General features: G+C 39.5%; 3 protein-coding genes across 9 annotated transcripts in view; 1 reads left to right on the top strand and 2 right to left on the bottom strand.

Annotated features, from left to right (window-relative positions):
• EFL1 (elongation factor like GTPase 1) overlaps nt 1-208 on the bottom strand; it is a 63,965-nt gene extending 63,757 nt beyond the window's left edge. Inside the window, exon 1 of the mRNA XM_030281239.4 lies at nt 89-208. The gene's annotated coding sequence lies outside the window, so the exon portion shown is untranslated. The remainder of the gene's footprint in view (nt 1-88) is intronic.
• SAXO2 (stabilizer of axonemal microtubules 2) lies at nt 147-11,726 on the top strand. 3 transcript variants are annotated; one of them, XM_012572565.5, is made up of 4 exons: nt 147-280; nt 5,855-6,034; nt 7,255-7,457; nt 8,178-11,726. In XM_012572565.5, the coding sequence occupies exons 1-4, from the start codon at nt 240-242 to the stop codon at nt 9,149-9,151; spliced, it is 1,398 nt and encodes a 465-aa protein (XP_012428019.4). In that variant the 5' UTR covers nt 147-239; the 3' UTR covers nt 9,152-11,726. The 3 variants fall into 3 exon arrangements, with proteins under 3 accessions (XP_012428019.4, XP_072790180.1, XP_072790179.1); XM_072934079.1 differs by lacking the exon at nt 7,255-7,457 and having other exon boundaries at nt 153-280; XM_072934078.1 differs by lacking the exon at nt 5,855-6,034 and having other exon boundaries at nt 178-280.
• A 433-nt stretch (nt 11,727-12,159) lies between these two features.
• ADAMTSL3 (ADAMTS like 3) overlaps nt 12,160-18,952 on the bottom strand; it is a 170,750-nt gene continuing 163,957 nt past the window's right edge. For all 5 annotated transcript variants that reach the window (XM_072934075.1, XM_072934074.1, XM_072934076.1 and 2 more), the window contains 4 exons: nt 16,382-16,574; nt 15,396-15,505; nt 14,629-14,843; nt 12,160-14,100 (listed from right to left, as the gene is read on the bottom strand). In XM_072934075.1, the coding sequence (XP_072790176.1) occupies nt 13,991-14,100; nt 14,629-14,843; nt 15,396-15,505; nt 16,382-16,574 (628 nt within the window). In that variant the 3' untranslated portion in view covers nt 12,160-13,990. The remainder of the gene's footprint in view (nt 14,101-14,628; nt 14,844-15,395; nt 15,506-16,381; nt 16,575-18,952) is intronic.

Raw genomic sequence — 18,952 nt, 5'->3', positions numbered from 1 at the left:
CGCCTGCGGGGCGAAGGCCGCGCCGGGGCCAAGCCCAGTGCGCGGGGCACAAACACACAAACACACGGACACGGACACGGACACGCACCTGCGCCCGCTCCGCCGCCGCTCCCGGAAAGCCGCGCCCGCCGCGCTCCACCGCTGCCGAGCCCGCCCCGTGACGCCGGACGGAAGCCGGGCCGGGGCGGGGCGCGCGGCGGCGTCCCTGGTTACCGGCCGGGCGGCCGAGCGGGCCGGGCATGGGGCCGCCGCGCTGCATCTGCGAGATCTGCTCCTGCGGGTGAGTGAGCCGGGCACCGAGCCGGGTGCTGCCCTTGGGTCACAGCAGCCCCGCACGGCTTTGCAGGCCGGGCACAGGGGCTGGGCAGTGCCCAGCAGGAAAGGAGCCGGGAGCTGCTCAGCAGCGGCTGAACGGGAGGCAGCGAGCGCCAGGAACGCCGGCGGCACCGGGCCCGTGCCGGGAGCAGCGTGGGCAGCGGGGCCGGGCAGTGCCACCCCTGCACAGCTCTGCTGAGGCCTCTCCGCCAGGGCTGTGCCCAGTTCTGGGCCCCTCAGGGCTGGAGCGTGTCCGGAGCAGCTGAACAGAGCTGGGGAAGGGGCTGGAGCACCAGCGCTGTGAGGAGCGGCTGAGGGAGCCGGGGGTGCTCAGCCAGGGGAAAAGGAGGCTCCTTCACTCTCTGCAGGAGATCATAGCCAGGTGGGGCTCAGCCTCTCCTCCCAGACAACCAGTGACAGGATGAGAGGACACAGTCTCAAGCTGCACCAGAAGAGCTTTAGGTTGGACATTAGAAATAATTTCTTCACAGAAACGGTGATTGGGCATGGGAATGGGCTGCCCAGGGAAGTGGTGCAGTCACTGTCCCTTAGGGTGTTTGAGACTGGATGTGGCACTCGGTGCCATGGTCTGGTTGTCGTGGTGGCGTTTGGTCACAGGTTGGGCTTGATAATCTCAGAGGCCTTTTCCAACCTCACTGATAACATGAGCAGCACCCCGGGCCACTGGGGAGTAGCACCCAAGTATGAGCATGTTCCCAGTAAATGTGAAGTAGTGCATTTACATTTAAATCAGGTAAGGGTAAAAGAAGGTCTTAAACAGACTAAAATAGAACAGAATAGAGACAGTCTTTAAAACCCACCCAGACTAAATCAGAATCAGGCTTTTCCAGAAACCAGAGCCAGCTCCCATTGAAGGACTGCACCAAAGAATCTTCAGACGAGTTCTGGCAACCATGTCAGAAATCTGTGCAAGCACTGAAGTCCTTGAAAGAGATTTAATCTATCTGCCCTTCTGCCATCACATCCAGTAGCACTTGCCACTTTGCTTTACGTTCCATGAGCCCACGGAGAGACAAACAGTTTGTCATTGTCCTGTAGCCTCTTCGACCCAGGGAGGCTGGTACAAGAGAGTACAGTAGGCAATTTTTAATGGAAAATTACTATTACAGGTCTATAAACAATATTATCAATGCCCTAAGTGAAAGAAAAGCACACAAATCGGGTGTCCCAAAATAATAAAGGACTTGGACCTTTCAAAATTCAGGTATAAATTCACAGGTTGGAGTCACAAGTGTTAATATTCTCAATTTCTTCTCTACTTTAAAAAAAATCACAAAAATAATCACCCTAGGATTCAAAAATTCACTTCATACTAAAAAATATCTCACAACTACATACAAGAGCAGTCTTCGTAAAATCACAGAGGTGTGCTCAATGTTTTTGGAAGTATACCAATACCAAAGTGCACCATGACCCACAAGTTTCATATCAAGGTCTGCAGAACAGGCCCCTCTATGTGTTTCTGTGTGGGAAATCTGTCTATCTGTTCATCAGCCACTTTTTTTTTTTTTTTTTTTTTCATCTGTAGACAGAGGTGTGAGGCAGGCATGAGTAAAGCTCCTCATGTTCTTTTTGGCCAAGCCTGTGGTGAATGTTGCCCCATAAATTTGTTTCTTAAGTCCTAGATTAATGAAGAGTTGGAACATATTGTTCCCATGATGAAATAACAAACCTGGCTTGGGCTCAAGTAGAAAGATGATGAGATAACACAATGAGGCAGCACAAAATGAGCTTCAACTCAACCAAAAATTCTCAATCCAAAAATTCTCAATCCAAAAACTGAGTTCAGTAATATAATAATTGAATTAAATATTCATAAAACTTGTGGTTTAAAATAAACCTTACTGAAGTTTTGACAGTCAATAAAATCTTAAGCCATTATTGGTTTAGGCAGAACATTGTGTTTGCTTCAGTGTACAGAGTTTCTGTTTTCAGGGAAAGGCTGCTTGGTTGCTTGGCAGTGTTACCTGGACATTGGAATGCAACTTAGCAGAGACTTCAAAGCAACTATAAATATCTAATGTGTTGTAGACATTATCATTTAGCTATCTGCAGGAAATCTTATGGAGAGATAATTACTGCTTAATTCTAAATAATAAAATAGAAAGAAACAATCTCCCCTATCAACAGAATTTAAAAAACACTGAAAAAACTTACAGGGGAGCAAAGCCAGTAAGACAAAACTTCATTCCGCTTTCTCAAATACAGGATGTTAAATCTGGATTCCAAGAAGAATAAAGCCTGTGTGGTAGATGAACTTTCTGCACTCAAGAATAGTATTTGTCTGCTATAAAATATAATCACAGCCTACAAAAGCATAAAATTGTTCTGAGACACAAAAATAAACTACCACTTTGTCTTCTTCTCAGTTTGTCAACCTTCCCCCATTTCATGCCCTTTCCTTATCATTATCATAAAAATCTATATTCCTTAATAAATGTAAGCTAAAAGGAAAGATTTCTTTAAAATATGGGCTACTTAAGCCATCATACTGACCACATATAAATACAAACCCAGTAAAAACTACCCAGTAAAAAGTTCTGTCAAGAACAGGAAAGCAGATGACTCTCAAAAACAGTGTCCATCCATCATATCTGTCTTCCAGACCATAGTGTGTGCACTGGCAAAATTAAAAAGAAATTAAAAATAAAAGCTTTGAACTGTGTTTTTGAAGGGGTAGTAAGTTTTCTATTATGACAAATATTAAGCTTTTCTCATTATTAGTCTAGTTCTCTGGGAGGAAAATGCTTTGTGGTAGAATTTCAAGGGTCTTGCTAGCATTTAATTAAAAAAAAAAGTATGTATGCCAGGCCTTAAATAAGTTAAAATCATCAGCATTCTGTTAAAATAACCAGAACGAGAGCATTTGGCACAAGAGAGCTGATATAGTGTCACTTTTATTTAGCTGAGAGTCTGTTCAAACCTTATGCAAGACACAAGATAGTCTCTTACAAAGAAGGGAAATAATAATAATCCATCAAAGCAAGTGCCAGTCAGGCATGGGAAAAGGGATATTTGCACCAAATTCATTTGAATTATCAGTAACTCTGGGGTGGAAATAAAGATAAATACAAGGAAGAAGGTAAAAATCAAAAATGTCTCAAAGTGTGCAGGCCAAACTCTAAGCAACATACTTCATTTATCAGTGCTGTAATCTGTATTCTCTGATGATTCCTAGCATTGTAATGCCTTATATAGTTAATTTTATAAAATTATTATCTAAATGAAAAATTTTGCTTTAGCAACTGGACAACATTCTAAATTTGACAACATCCTAAAGCAGATTTATCAGTTAACCAAAAAAACCCCAATCTCTTCTCCAAGTCAAACTCACAAGGTAATTTTACATTACCCTTCAGGCTGTCTGAAAGCACTTTCACAACACAGAGTAGGATGTAGGAACTTCCTCAACAATACCATCTGATTCCAAGCAATTTTGTGCACAGTTCGAGTGTGTTCAGAATTATTTTATACACTAGAAATGAGTTTACAATGAAATACATTTTTGGATCAACAATGATTTCTAATAAAATTGCAAACATCTTCCCTTTAAAAGAGTAGATGGCTGTCACCTCTGTTTGCATTTACCAAGAACTACAGGCTCACTCTGCAGTAATTATTTTTCTAGTATCTATTTCAGTTTGTAGCATTCAGCAATGGGATATTCTCACAACATTGCTTGAAAATATTCAGAACTTAGTCCTTAAAGAATGCTGACCCCAGGACCCAGAAGGGGATTTGTTTGGTGGTTGATCTTCTGGCCCAGCTTATGGCAAAGCAAAGATTGTCAAAGTGAAGCTTTTGCAGATGAGTAATGTTTGTTTCCCACTCCTTTGAATTATATGCCAAAAAATACACGAAGAACATTATAAATTCATAACCTGTATTCCAACCAGCTTTCAAACCATCCATTCAATGTCTTGTTTCTGCTTAGCTGTTACTTTTAGATGCTACGTGACAGAGCATGTGCTGTTTGTACTTGCTGAAAAAAAAATTACGAAGGTGAAAGTGAATTTCATGACAAATGTAATGACAGGCAAACACTGTAGTGAGAAATAGCACACTTACCTCCTTGTTTTCCTACCTTTCCTGTTCTTTTCCTCTTCTTCCTTTTTCCTTTCCCTGCTCTGTTTTGAAAAGGTCTCTCAATTGTTAATTGACTTGATTGAAAAGGAGTAAACACCTGAGGCTTTGAAAGGCTCTGGATTCTTAGACAGGTATTTCTCATTTTTTTAATTACTGAGCTGGCAAAATCAGGCAGCACAAAGTAATACGAGCTTTAGGATCTCAGGATCTCTAGTCTCCAATCCAATAACTTCTTTCAGTGTTTTTTTCATTTTCATTTTTCCAGCAGGAGTCCTTCATGTCTGTTTCTGTATTCTGTCTTACCTTGCTTTAATTTATTATTTTTCTTTATGGTATTTAGTGCTAGCTAAAATTCTCTGCAGACCTTTGAAATGTTCTTTGGATATTTAGCTTCCTGAAACTTGAATTTATTTGTACTTATTAAAAGCTGTAAACTCTTACCCTTCTTGGGGTTTAGATATTTTTGCTATTCACCAGAATTTTACAATATTTGTTAATTTCAAAAATTGTTTATTGTTTTTTTCCCTTTGCATTGCAAGTTGTTAGCAGTAAGTAGGAGGAAAACCTGTCATTATATATTTCCTCGAGGTCAGCCAGAAATGTGCATTGTGCAAATTAGAATTAATGTAACAAGATTTTCAAAACAATAGCAACATTTAAATTTTAATTTAATGGATCATTAATTGAAAACAACAAAGAATAAATAAGAAATTGTCATTATATACCTCCCAACACCTTTTTACACAATGGTGTCATTGATAGAGGCATCAACGAGAAGCAGGTGGAATTGAAATAAAACCTATTAAGAAAAAGAGATGTCATTACTTTCAAATAAACATGTGTTTTGGATAGAGAATTTAGTCAGTATGTAGAGGAAAAAAGGAGTTGAAAAGTCATACATGGCCTGCAGAGCACTAGAAGTGCACATGAGATTTCATACCACTCAAATTTTAATCAAAAAGTGTTAATCATAGTGGTGAGAATAGGTGAGATGTACAGAAATAAAAACACAAGTGATAAAGTAATAGCAGCAAAAAAGAGACAATATGAGACAGGAAATGAAGCATATTTAGTTACTTTTCCAAATAAAACAAGTAATATCATTAAACATTACAAACAAGAGGAAAGTGCATCTTGGTGGTAGTGTAATTTAAAGAACTGAGATCAGCTCTGTCCCTCCTTTATATTCTGCACCAAGGACTAACTCCCAGCTGATACTGCTTTTATTGCTGTATTAGTATGATGTGCTCTGGGATCTGTGCCATCAGTACAATATTTTGTGGTTTTATCACTCAGAAAAGATTTAAAAAAAAACAAACTACTGACATTGTTCAAACTTCGCCATTTGTTACTCACTGCCAGCAGACAGAGTATGGGTTTTCCTCTTAAATGAAACGATTCAAAATTCTCTGTTCTGATGTGTTTGACCCAGACGCCACCGCTGCTGCCACAGACCCACAAAGATTTATGATGATGGAGCCCAGCCGAGCCACAAAACGGAGTATTTGGAGAACTACCCTGGCTATGGCAACATCTGCCCTCCCGAGAGCTGTAAGCCAAAGCCAGAGCTCCAAGAGAATCGGGCGAGAATGGACGGCACCACAACATTCAAGTAGATCTTTTCAAACAATGTTTTATAGTTAGTCTATATATATACTAATTAGACTATAGTACTAATTATATTATAATTAGTTTTTAATTCTTTGTTTTTTTTAAGCTGAGGCTAAACATTGTATTGCTATCTTCTCAAAATGCAGTCATTGCATCCTTTGCACTTTTTGCATATTTAAAGTAGAAATGTTGAGTATAGACATACAGTTACCACAAAAAGGTTGTAAAAAATAGCAAAGCATGCATACATCAAGATCTGCATTCTTTACAGCAGCTTTTAACCTGTAAAGAGAATCAAAACTTTTTGTCTTGTTTTCAGCCTGTTAGAAAACTTAGATTTTACAGAAAACCTGACAAGCTGGGGAACTTTCTGTAATATAGATGTAGAATCCAAGATAGTGAGAAAATTAAATCTTAAGAAAAAAAGAACAGGAATTATTTTACTGATGTTTTAATATTCAGATTATTAGTTTTAAGAAACTGTAAAAGGGTTCAGTATATCTGTCCTCTCTGTGCACAGACTCTGATTTTAAGCTTACAGAATTAAAAGGACATCTTTCAAAGAATTAGGGAAAAATATCACCCATTAATTGTTAGTGATGTGACAAGGGCATCAACTTTTACTTTTTCCATTATTGTTGGTTTTTTTTAAGCTGTGAGGGCATCTGGTGAAATTTGTTTATCAAAAAACAAAAGAGACATAAATAGAAAGGCCAAATGCTATTCTGCCAGACTGGTCATGTGCTTGTACAGTCTATTTAAACACCCGCATATGTAATATACATCCTTTTAATGTAATGTGCCCATACAGTGGTATGCTGTTTCTGATTATATTCCATTCTCCTCATGCAGTCAGTAAATGCTACCACTTGTAGTAATTGAGCTTTGCTCTGCTTCTGCTTTCTGATAATTTCTTTGCAAAATTATAACAACTTTGTAAGTCTCCTTTCAGACACTTCAAATAATATTGTTAAACCGTGAATGGGACTCGGAGTGTTAAAAATCCATCTACCTTTGAGTAAAGACTCTATAATGCATCAGAGACCCTAGATTTATGTACTGTGGTTTTCTCTCCTTTGTGCTATCCCTCCAACATATGGTGTCTGATAGATTTTTCAGAGCAAGCATTTTGTTATTTTTCCAAATAGTTGAAAAAATACAGAAGTGGCTTCAGAAGGAAGAAAAGATTTTTTGACCAGTGTTTTCTCTTCCCCAATCCAGATCTGATTATTTGCCATATGAAATTGTTACGAGACCTTTTCGGCCACAAGCAGAATATAGACCAAAGTCGGGGAAGATTGACCTGGGAACCATTTACCAGAGAGATTACAACCCCCATAAAGTAGGACCAGTGACATTAGCAAGGCCTCGAGAGAGGAAACACACTTCAGATGCAAAAGTGGATACCATCCCAACCTACCGAGGTAATAACAGGTGCCCCCTACAGAAAAAGAAACAACCAAGTTGAAGGTAGCATTTGGAATTACCTGTGTTAGAAGCTGGATTTGTTGGTTTGAGACAGGGAGTAAAACATACTAGGAAGCAGGTGATGATGCCCTAAAACATTCAGCACCTCAGTTGTTGAAGGGAAACCTATTGCTTCTAAATTAAAATCTCTCTCTAAGGTTTGCTTGGCTACAAGGAAATTCCAACATGCACTTGGTTGGGCTATCTCAGGTAAAACTGGATGTAAATTAGGATGTATTTTTCAGGTAGTTGTAGTTCATGTCACTTATTTTTCCACAGAGTAAGTCAAAAGTAGAGTTTAGACTTCTGCTTGTGTATAGCTTACATATACATCATCCTAGTAATGATATGTCTTGACATAAATTATTCTATTATCATGGTCAATACAAAGATGCTAAATCTTTTAAGTATTTAAGGCATGTATAAGGCTATTTTCTGTATCATTTCTGTTGGGCAAAAAGTCAAAATAGGGCATAATTTTGGGGTCTGTTTTTATCACACACTATAATAGAAGACAGTTTTGTCAGATCACAAACATGCAGATAAAATTATCATTTTCATTTACATCCATTTTCTTTGTTTTTCAAGATTTAATACCAGAAGACTTTGTCTTAATTTTAAAGGACTGGTTTTAAATAATAAGACCTGTGTGGTGGAATTTTGGTTTTGCCTTGCAGATCACTATAGGTTATGGGAAAGTCAAAGAACAGAATCCTGTAAGGTGGAACGTGACTACGAACCACCTTCAGAGCGGTTTGGAAATCCTTCCACGTTTCAAGATGACTACATCCCCAGGCAGCCCAATCCCCCCCCGAGCTGTAAACCTTGTGACAGCAAGCTGCCAGAGGGGCCCTTCGATGGCAACACCATCCACCGCACGGCGTACGTCGTCCATGCGATGGAGCCCTTGTTCGTAAGGCCAAGGGAAGAGTACAAGCCAAGCGACCAGCCCTTTGAAGATCTCACAACCCACCAGAGAGATTTTAGAGGGATGCCTGGGGAACAAGCAAAAAGCTGCAAGCCTGAAAGTACAAAACATGGATCTGATGATCCTTTTAAAGGAACCACTGAATTCCAGGATCGCTATCGGCCATATTTGGTCACCGCGCCCGAGTTCCACAAACCAAGAGAGTACGTTCCACCCACAGACAAGATGGACCTCAAGTCCTCAAACCGTCTTGATTACATTAAACACAGGGTTGCTCCCAGAGCCCCCATAAAACCAGCTCCTGCAAGAAAAAGCACTGGCCCTTTTCAAGGGAAGACTACTACAAAAGAAGACTATCAACCCTGGAGAGTGTGTCCACAAAGGCTTATTAAGAAAGAAGAGGAAATTCAAAAGCCCACAGGAAAATTTGCTAGTTTAACTACATTCAGGTCCCATTACATACCACATCAGGCCAATCCACCTCAAAGTTTCAAACCTGTACAAGCTGTACCTACTGGAGTTCCTTTTAAAGATGAAACTTTGTATCGCACTGAATATACGCCAAAGAAGAAAGAGATCTGCCCAGGAACTAATCCAGATGCTATGGGTTATGTCTATGTACATACAGATTCTCAGGGTCACAGATTCTACCGCCAGGTGTCCCCAGAACCTTCTGGGTCAAACTGTAGTCCTGTTCCAGAGGAAATACCTGCTGTGTCATAATAACTACAAGCAATATTTCCAGCACCTTAGAAAAATAATTGGAAACCAACCAGTTCATTTTCTTTCTAAATAACACTAAAAACAAATTAAATACTGCACCTTTTGCTTTTAGAAGTTTGAAGAAAACCAAAGCCAAACCAAAGTTTATTACAAGATTAATAAAGTTTTGCCAAATGCTGAAGGAGCACTACTCCCTACATGGCATCTGTGCTTTTTCTGATTGTTCATTCTAGCTTCCTTGACTCCCCAGATTTCATCATGCTCTATCTCAAGCATCTTTGTAACATATTTAATTCTTTGATATTTTCAGATGATTGTATTTGTGAAATAACAAGTGTCCTTTGCTGAGAAAATATTTTACACAGTAAGAAAATAATGCTATTTACAATCATCTAAGAAATTAGTAATAATGTCAGTAATTGATAAGATTTTTTTTCCTTTGTATTTTACTGCCCAGATCACAAGATAGCATGCCATGACACCCAGGCATTTCTAAAAACCCGGTTTTAGCTGTAGTCGTCACTACTTTAACTTCATTCACATCTGAAGTGAGTATAAAGGTCCCACTGTAATTTCTGGCTGCAATTAACAGGTGGTAACCTCACTCTTTTTCTATTCATATAGCTGAAACCACTCAACCACCAAAAGCAGGTTATTAGACTGTTTCCTGATTTCCCTGATCATGCACCTTCAGCCTTACTTCCAAAGGAAACACAACTGATGCACCTTGGACACACTGACAGACTTAGTGCATGCATCCTCCCCAGCTGAACCATCTTTAAACGCATTGTGCAAATTCAGTCAAATCTCATGATGAGACTACATAGGTTTACAGAAAATAGACTAAACTCAGGTAAAAAAATAAATACCAGCTGAGATGCAGAAACCTGTGGGCAGCCTGGCTTCAGTCTTTCTGCTTTTCAAATAATTGCTTGTTCCAAATACACAGGCACCACTTTTTTTAACAGAAATTTTATATGACATTGCTTCTGTATGAAATATTTCATATATTTTCTATGTATCTAGCTGATTTTGAAAAATCCAGATGAATCAATTTTAGTTTTATTGCATTCATGATTTAAGCAAGTCCCAATTAATAATTCTGTAATTAACTGTATTATCATGGTTACCACACTACCCCAGTATTATTTTTTTTCTCAGTATTGCATATCTTGTACCCATTAGTGTAGAAGTATTTGGTTCTGCAGAATCATGTGGCTGTACTTCATAAACAAAGTCTCTTATTAAAGGGCTAAGATCAACGATGGGAACATTTTTAAAGCAGGAAATTGGTCACATGAAAACAAGCTGAACTGAGCAAATCAGCTGTGCACAAAAGCATTGCATGAGATGCATCCAGACATTATTAGAGCATCAGTCACTTTTACAGAACTTTTGTCTTTGTACTGTGATTTTGTAGTATCACTTACTCTGTTAATGACATGACAAATCAGTTTTACTTTTCTGTCTGAAAATCATTCACCTCCCTCAGATTGTGAATGAACAAGGATGATGTAAATCTGAGATCCTAAAAGCAGGACAGGAAAATGTCCAATTGTTGTCATCTTTCTGTACCACAAAAGAAAAAATACACTCTACTGACTCATTCTCTATCATGCCACAGCTGAGGAAACAAAGCCAAAACTTTGCACAGTCACACCTACCCAGGCCCTCATGCTATACACAGTCCTGGTACCTCTGGAGCCATTTTCAGAAGCTCCCAATGCCCTCCAGCTCTCCTCTCTAGGGAGGGAGACATGCAGTCTGAATCCATGAAGTTCCATGTGCCTGCATATTCTGCTCTAAACAGCTTTTCTGCTGGGTCTGCAAGGAAGTCCAGCTGCTTTTTTAAATTTTCACAGATGTTTTTTCAGTTCTGAAGTCACTTCCCTTCCTTAAGTTATGGAAAGTCATTTGCTGCCACCTATCAGCCCCATACAAACATTTTGAGAGAAAGGGAAGTGGAGGGCATATTCAGATACATTTAACAGTTCCTCTGCAGATGTGTTTGAAGGCTTTTTTAGGGTGGAGGGGCATATTTCCTTTCATTTTGTCCGTAATGTTTTCCCCTAAGTTTAATAGTGAAAGAGAGAAGCCTTTATTACTTCACAATTGAAAAAACCCCAACACACTGTGCTTCCAGGAAAAGCATCAAATGATATTATAAACCTTCAGACACTATTCAATACCTGACGTCAACCTTTTCATAAGCAACAAATTACTGAAATGCAGACCAAGTGAAGAGACGGCTGGAAAACTAATATTTTTCCAAAATAACAGCTGTTAAAAAAGCATTTTATGATGTCATGCTAAACCAAGATGTAAAAGCAGCAAAGTTATTCATGGATTCACTTTCTATTCTGAGAGTGCTTTCTGTGCACTCTGCCATCCAGCAGCAGGCTCCACAGCACTGCTATACAGAGCCTTGCTTTTTGTAAAGACTGCACAAATGGAATTCAAAAGGAAAATCAAACCTTTGCCAATATTGTTATCTAGGATAACTCTGAAACACCACCATTAAATTGTTATACATTTATTTTCTATTTAATAAAAAAAAATTAAGGCTTTTATTGTTCTTATGATTTCTTAGACTATTCTTTCTAAAGACTATTTACACGTAGTGGATATTCTGAAACAATTTCTTTTTCATGGAGGTATTCCCATCACTCACTAAATACAAAACATGGAGCTGTCAGATCTAAATGAACTGTGCTTGGTGAAGGCCCAGAAAAGAAATCCAATTTTATTCCAGCTTTTAAAGAATCCTGATTCTAGTGAATCAGAGTTGACATTTTGATCTTGGCAAATTATGTTCCCACTTTTTCAGTCAGGTTACATCTATGTTGTCTCTTAATAACAGTGCAAAGCAGATTGCAGTGAAAATTAACAATATGTCTGATCAACCTCTCAGAATTATGGACCAAGTAGGTTGAAAAAAATAACAAAGAATGAAAGCACGGTTACCATGCAAATCATGGTAATAAACAATCCCAGGGTAATCACAGTGGTGAATAATCAAACTGTACTTTATTTCAGAAAAATTGAAACTACGTTCAAGAAGCTAAAATCTTCAGGTACTGGAGAAGCAATAAAATAATCTACAGAGGAATGTCATGCCAATTGCCATCACAAACATTTACAGCACTGCTTTGGTATAGCATGCATACTTAACCAAAGTTAATGCAACAAAAATTGCTATGTGTTAACATTTGAAAACTTTAAATATAAAGGGAAAACATGAATAAGAACTTTTGGTAATAAGAAAAAATATATGTCCAAAAATCTTTATTAAACACTGTACAAAAAAAATATTGCACTTTTAAATCAGACAATAAATATCTACAAAAGTATCTTACAAATGTTTAATTTAAAAAACTGCTTAAACAATCAAGACCCATTGCTGATGAAAAAGGTAATGATCAGGAATATCCTCTCCTTGCAGTCAGCCTTGGACATGATAGTCCACCCTAAACATTTTCTATACAGTAGTGCTACCCTAATTCTCAGTGATGCAACCCCTCTGTGCAGGATGCTGTGTCTGAGCTGCCCCCACAGCACTCCCAGCCCTCTGCCCGTCACACGGCTCAGAGGTGGAACACCAGAGCCAAGTCAACGGGAGCATTCAGGCCTCCAATATGAGCAGCAGTTTGGAAACTACAAAAGCAAAAAAACATCTATTATCTGCCTCCTGTGGGGTCCTCTCTGCTTAAAGCCCCAGTCAGACAATCTGCAATATGGAAGATAATTTACCCAGGAATATTACGGTAAGAATTTATCAACTTGCAAACGACTCGGATGGTTAATAGCCATGATGGAAAAATCATCTTGATGGAAAAATGCTCAAAATAGATTTCTTACACTTGTCTATCTTCACAATTAATAATTCTTCCTTGGACATTTTTCCCCATTAATGGAGAAAAATAGAATGATTATTCAAGACAAGAAATCTGACAGCTATTTTGACCAGTTAGTGGCTCCTCATTTGACTTGATGTGCAAGAGAACAGTGCTCACAAGTATTTGTTCACAGCTCTGACAAGGAAGCTTCTGTCTCATTTAATATCAGTACAAAATTATAATAATCATGCCAGAAATTTGATTGTACTTTAGAGACTGGAATTAGAATAGAAACAATAAAAAAATAACACCTCATTTATTCAAAAGAGATCTACTGCTGCATTGAAAATTGTACCAGAATCTCTATTTTCTTACTGCATACACAGAAATACAAGCAGGAAAAATTCAATGCACTTCTGTGTATCCATCTGAGAGCTGGTATCCGTAAAGTATATCCTGTGAGACCAACCCTTAAGCTCAAGCTGTTTATGAAAATGAAGCTGTTGCCAAAATTTTACAGCTACAAGCCACAGCTTCTGTAAATTTTAAAATGGTGTTAAATGTGATGAAAAAAAAACTAAACCAAAATCCTGGGAGTCAATAGTTGTTGCATTTCCAAAATTTTTTGAAGTATTTTTATGACTCCCTCATAAGTGAAGGACAGTAACCAGTATTTGCTGCTTTTAGATAATGTTTTTCTCACAGATAAAATTATAAATGATAGCCTGCAAAATTTTACAGATGATATGCCATGATATTATCTTGCTAAGCCAGACATGTTTAAAACATTAGAAGTTCCATTGCAAAGAATGAAAAATGAAAGCTCCAAGGAACAATACCTTATCCAGCACATCAATCCACAATACTGTTTTCATTAGTCCCATGTTGCCATTTAACTGTTACAACTAATGTCTCATTTACAAGAATATACTTCAAGCAGGTCAGTTTAATGAACTCTCTTCTCATCTCTTCACTGCAGCATCATGAACTTGCCATAGAGGACTTACATTTCTTGACATGATTGACAACATCTTTGTTTGTAGGTGTCTATCAAGCATAACTTTAGTTGCTTTACAAAAGTACAGTAGTGAGTTGTATCCTTGCATTCGCCTTCTGAAAAATATATTTAAACATGACAAGGCTTTATAATGAGCAAAAGAGAAATAGCAGAACTTGCCATAGTAATTGTAAATAACTCATGGGTTCCTGCTAGCTTTGTAATTATTTTAGTGTGCATTTCTGGCAGCAGTGGATTCAAATTTAAACAAAGTCACAAGTAAGAGGTGTGATCTCATTGCATTCATTTACTCATTGTCTGTTTCAGAATACAACCCCATACAGGATGCATTAACAGCTCGCTCAGAGAATTTTGAGTCACAACTGGCACAGTCATGTAGGGAAGTTTGCAAAAAACTTCCTAAATATCCTGTTTCTGAAAGTGCTTTTGAGGCTTTAATATCAAACTGGCCTAGTTAGAGAAAAGAAACCCCAGGATTACGAAGTGCTCCTTGGAGAGGATAGTTTTACCTTTGATGTACAATCAAATGCTTGTAGAATCAATAGTGTACAACTGTGAGTCATTTTCTAATATAACTGCTACAAACTATTACTATTCTCATATTTAAATAAACATTTACATACTGCCACAGGATGTGACACTGCAGTGTTGCCAGGTCGCTGGTCTCTTCCTCCCCCTGCAGAACTGCTCAGCCACAGGTTTGCTGCTCTGCCTGTGCACGCAGGACACTGGTCTGGACTGGAACCCGCTGCCACAGCCCACACTGCAGGGCCTCCAGGGGCCTGGCCGCCAGTACACATCACACCCCTCCGAAGAGCAGTTCCTCCTGGCAGGAGGGCTGTGCAGGGAAATAAATGGCAGGGAAATGTTTGCTTTTGTGCTAAACCCTTATTCACACAATAGAACTGATCAGCCCCCAAACCCCTGCTCATAGCACAGCCAACTAGACCAGGATCCTCAAGATTTTCTGTGTTTTGAATATCTCCAAAGATGGAGACCACACAACTTTCTGGGTAACCTGTTCCATTTTTTCTAATATTAAAGTTGAATTCTCTTTATTTAATTTTGTGCTCACTCATCACACTTCTCACTCATGAGAAAACATGAGTTTCTTTAAACTAGTTTCTTAATCCTGGAATAGAAAAGTTATTTTATCTTTAAGAAAACTTAACTGACCCTGAAACACTCCATACTGGATGCTGTGTGTTCTTCAGGTATAACCTCTCCTGGGTTCCTGAATTCATCCAGTGTCTACAAAGGGATGACTGTCTCTACCTCCTTTCCTTTGTTTGACACAAAAGAATTTGCCTACTTGTACTGCAGTGACAATCCTGTAACTTCAATTTGATCATCTAAAGAATCTAACTTGTAACTTCTTCCCACTGTTTACCTCTTTCTTTCATCACAAGAAGAGTTTGGCACGGAAGATCCATTCCGGAGCTGACATATAAATTCACGGTGCTGTGAACCTGCAGGGCGGCCTACACAGCGACCAGAACACTGACAATGGAGAGAAAAGGGTGAGGGGAGAGAAAAAGAAACAGCAAAGTTAGTAACAACAGGATTATCCTCCTGGAGTTACCCAGCTACACAGCCCAGCCATGATTTTTTGCATCTTGCCTTTTCAGCCCTGTCACACCTCAGTTTGGATAAGGCCGATGTATTTTTGGTTCTCTCTGTGCAATTCTGCCAAGACACTGACTTTCCTGCCTGTTCCTAAAGTTAAATCCATTATCTTCTCTCATTGTGCCACATCCCTACTGCTACAGAATTCTTTCTGTAGCTCTTCCATCACAAACTTGCCTTGCTAAAACCTGTATTGGGAATGCAGCAATAGCAATTCTAGTGAATTACTTTGCACATTGAACAATAAGTACAAATCTTACCAAGATGAACACAAGTTTGCTGCATGAAGGAAGAAACAGAAAATATAGTAAAACAAGACTTCTATGCATTCTGTGAATTGAACTACTTCAATGTGCTGTTGAAGCACATTCATACATCTTTTTTGGGGACTTCACAAGTACAGCTAGGCAAACTGTGTACTAATATGACTGCAATAAAAGCAATAAACTAGCTTGAAAAATGGCATACATCATAATGGCTTAGCTTGTAAAATACACTGAAGCCAATACTCTGTTTTCAGGTCATGCCTTCAACAAAAAAAAAGTGCTCATAGAGCATAAAATGAAAAAACGAAGATTTCTAATTGAAAGGTGATTACAGCCACAGAACTCCTGCCTTGTGGAAGAGATGTTCAGGCACAAGAGGACAGATGTTCAGGCACAAGAGGACAGATGTTCAGCCAGTTCATCAGACGATGGCACTGTCCCACTTCCACAATACCAGGAGGCTGCAGAAGATGCTGTCACTCACCTGTGCTGGCCCCAGGGGACAGGGCTGCCCCGGGCAGGGTTTCCTGGCTGCAGGCCGGTCCCTGGCTGTGCAGGCCCCTGGCAGCAGGGCCAGGGCGCTGCCGTTGGCTGTGGCTTGGTGGCAGGACAGCTGTCGGTGCCGAAATCCACTGCCACAAGATGCAGAGCACTCAGACCATGGCCCAGCCACCCACCTACAGGATGCACAGACATGTTTACAGCAATTATTGCAGCTGGCAGAAACTATTTGCAAAGAAAATGCAAAAGAACTTGTCCTTGCAAGTTTTAGATGTGATAATAGTTAGAATCAGCTTCTTCTTCACTTGAGCAAGGCCATCTTAACATGGTTAAGTGATGACAGCATATTTACTAACAGAGGTTACAAAGTTTGTTACCAGAATAGGTTATTAGGTGAGCCCTGCAGACCCTGCTGGATGTGACACTCCAGGAGGAAGGAGAGTGTACTTTTCCATGACTTATAAAATGGATGGTAACAATTTAGTTGGTACTAAAGTGACAGCTGCCACAACTCATCCAAATTTCTTACATTGGGATCTCACCAGACAACAATTCAAGCAGAGTATGTTATTTATTGATTAGAAATTGCAAATATTTAGTCAGTCTTGGCAGTTAGGAACAATACTGGGGACAATACTGGGGAAGCAGCAGGTGGTAACACAGTCAAGTTGACTTGCTCTTTGCATAAATCTGGGCTAGAAATATAAAATGGACTTTATGTGTACCACAACAGTGATAACAGGAAAAAAATTCTATTTTCTTAAGCAATTATTTCATTCTCTTACACTCAAACAGCTTAAATCCATTCAAGGAAGACTAATCTTTTACAGTCTGCACCCTTGTCTTTTTCTCCCTTTTAAAGTTGAAGTACTTTTGCAAACATTTAGTGCAGTGCATGCACAGCAAAGCACAAGTTAAGTGCTCAAGGCCTTATATTTGCTTAACTGTAGCTCTCCCTGTGACAGAGAGAAGTGACTAAACACATGCAAAACTCTTTCAGTAATTAAGGTCCCGTGCATAGACCATACATCTAAAGCCTTTATAATTTTATGGATGCTTTCTAAAGAGCTGCCTTGAGATGAGAAATCAGTGTAAGTGGGAAAATGGAACAGACATTTTGCACTTCCCTCCCAGGTCAGCAATCACAGGAAAGGAGAGAGGCTAAAGGCACCAAGAAACATACAGAGGGCTCTTTTCTAGGCATCTGGGAAGCTCTTCATGTATAGAAAGCATGGAATATTCCATAAAAGAAAACCAATTAATGTGTTAGCATACTCGTATGGCTCAAGGCAGAGTTAATTATGTTAGTATATACACAATTGTCTTCCACTGGTGATTGCATAAAGGCAAATTAAAAGCAGAACAAATCTAAGCACATAAAGAGGCAATTCAGTTCCCATTCTCTTTAGCCATATGAGAGAACCAGTTTGTTTATGTGGTTAAGACTCCAAGGCTGGTGATAATCAGATTATTTAGTCATGCCCTGCAATGCACTGAAAGGCATGACCTTGCTCAGAGGAGCCCCAGGACCTCTTGCACCCTTCTGTCATCTGCTCCAAATGCTGGAGCTTAAGAGGGAAACCCGCAATAGAAGCTGTGTTTCAAATTATTAGTTTGATTTCAGTATTTTTCTACTGGCAAAATGTTAGCTTTCTCTGGGCTGGCTGGAGTTCAGTATGACAATTTAAGATAATCTGTTTTTTGGCTGCTAATAATGAAACATAAACAACTTCTCTTGATACATATCTATGACTAGGTTTTCTGCATTTAGAACAGAATTTAGAACATACTGGCAAGACACACTCTCATAATGTCAGCTAAGGTCTTAACAATTCCCTGCCAATATTTTTCAGTGAGGGACAACTCTAAAGTGTGTGCATTCCTCACAGAGTTTTGCTGATGGTGATGGCAAATTCTTTAAAGCAACAAAAATCAGTCATTTTGAGGATCCTATGGGACTTCCTGTTGAAAACCTGTTGAGCTGGAATGCTCAGTGCAACTCAAATAGTCTAGAGGTATGGTTTTGGCCTTTGGAATCGGATGTTGTGATACACCTCCCTGTGATATAAATATTTTCAGCCCTGTGATCCTCAGTTGATCCAATGAGAAAACTGCCAGGGAAGGACATTCAAGGAGCACCGTAGTGAGGGGCATTAGGGAGAAATGAGGCATTCCTCAGAAAACAGCTTACTGAGAGCTCTGCTGGCACAAAGGAGAGCAGGTGAACACAGAGTTACCCTGGCCACTCCAAACACAAGTTTTCCCTCTGGGGTGGCACTGATTCCACAGAACTGCACCTCCCAGTGTCTCAGGGAGCTCTCCAGCTTGGCTTTTGAGGTGTGGTGTGGCAGCAGCAAGACTTGCTGCAGCAGTGTGGAGACACACTCAGGTCTTTATTCAGCTGAATCAAGTGTTTCCCTACTTGCTTGTGATCCATTTCCACATCTCTCATGCTTTAAGGTTCATGGTGAAATAAACCCCACATTCCACACTCAGAGCATAACACAGAAACAATTTCAGGAGGTGGTGAGTGCATTTTAGTACACAAAGAGCT

This window comes from Taeniopygia guttata, chromosome 10 (genome assembly GCF_048771995.1).
Source record: "Taeniopygia guttata chromosome 10, bTaeGut7.mat, whole genome shotgun sequence".
NCBI classification, from domain to species: Eukaryota; Metazoa; Chordata; class Aves; order Passeriformes; family Estrildidae; genus Taeniopygia; species Taeniopygia guttata.
The sequence above is the reverse complement of the archived record's forward strand: the minus strand, read 5'-3'. Positions and strand labels throughout refer to the sequence as shown.

Excerpts from the sequence above, each read along its gene's own strand:
- SAXO2 (XM_012572565.5), top strand. The coding sequence starts at position 240 with ATGGGGCCGCCGCGCTGCATCTGCGAGATCTGCTCCTGCGG. Across the intron at positions 281-5,854 it reads TGCGAGATCTGCTCCTGCGG|ACGCCACCGCTGCTGCCACA; the intron begins GTGAGTGAGCCG and ends TGTTTGACCCAG. Across the intron at positions 6,035-7,254 it reads GACGGCACCACAACATTCAA|ATCTGATTATTTGCCATATG; the intron begins GTAGATCTTTTC and ends TCCCCAATCCAG.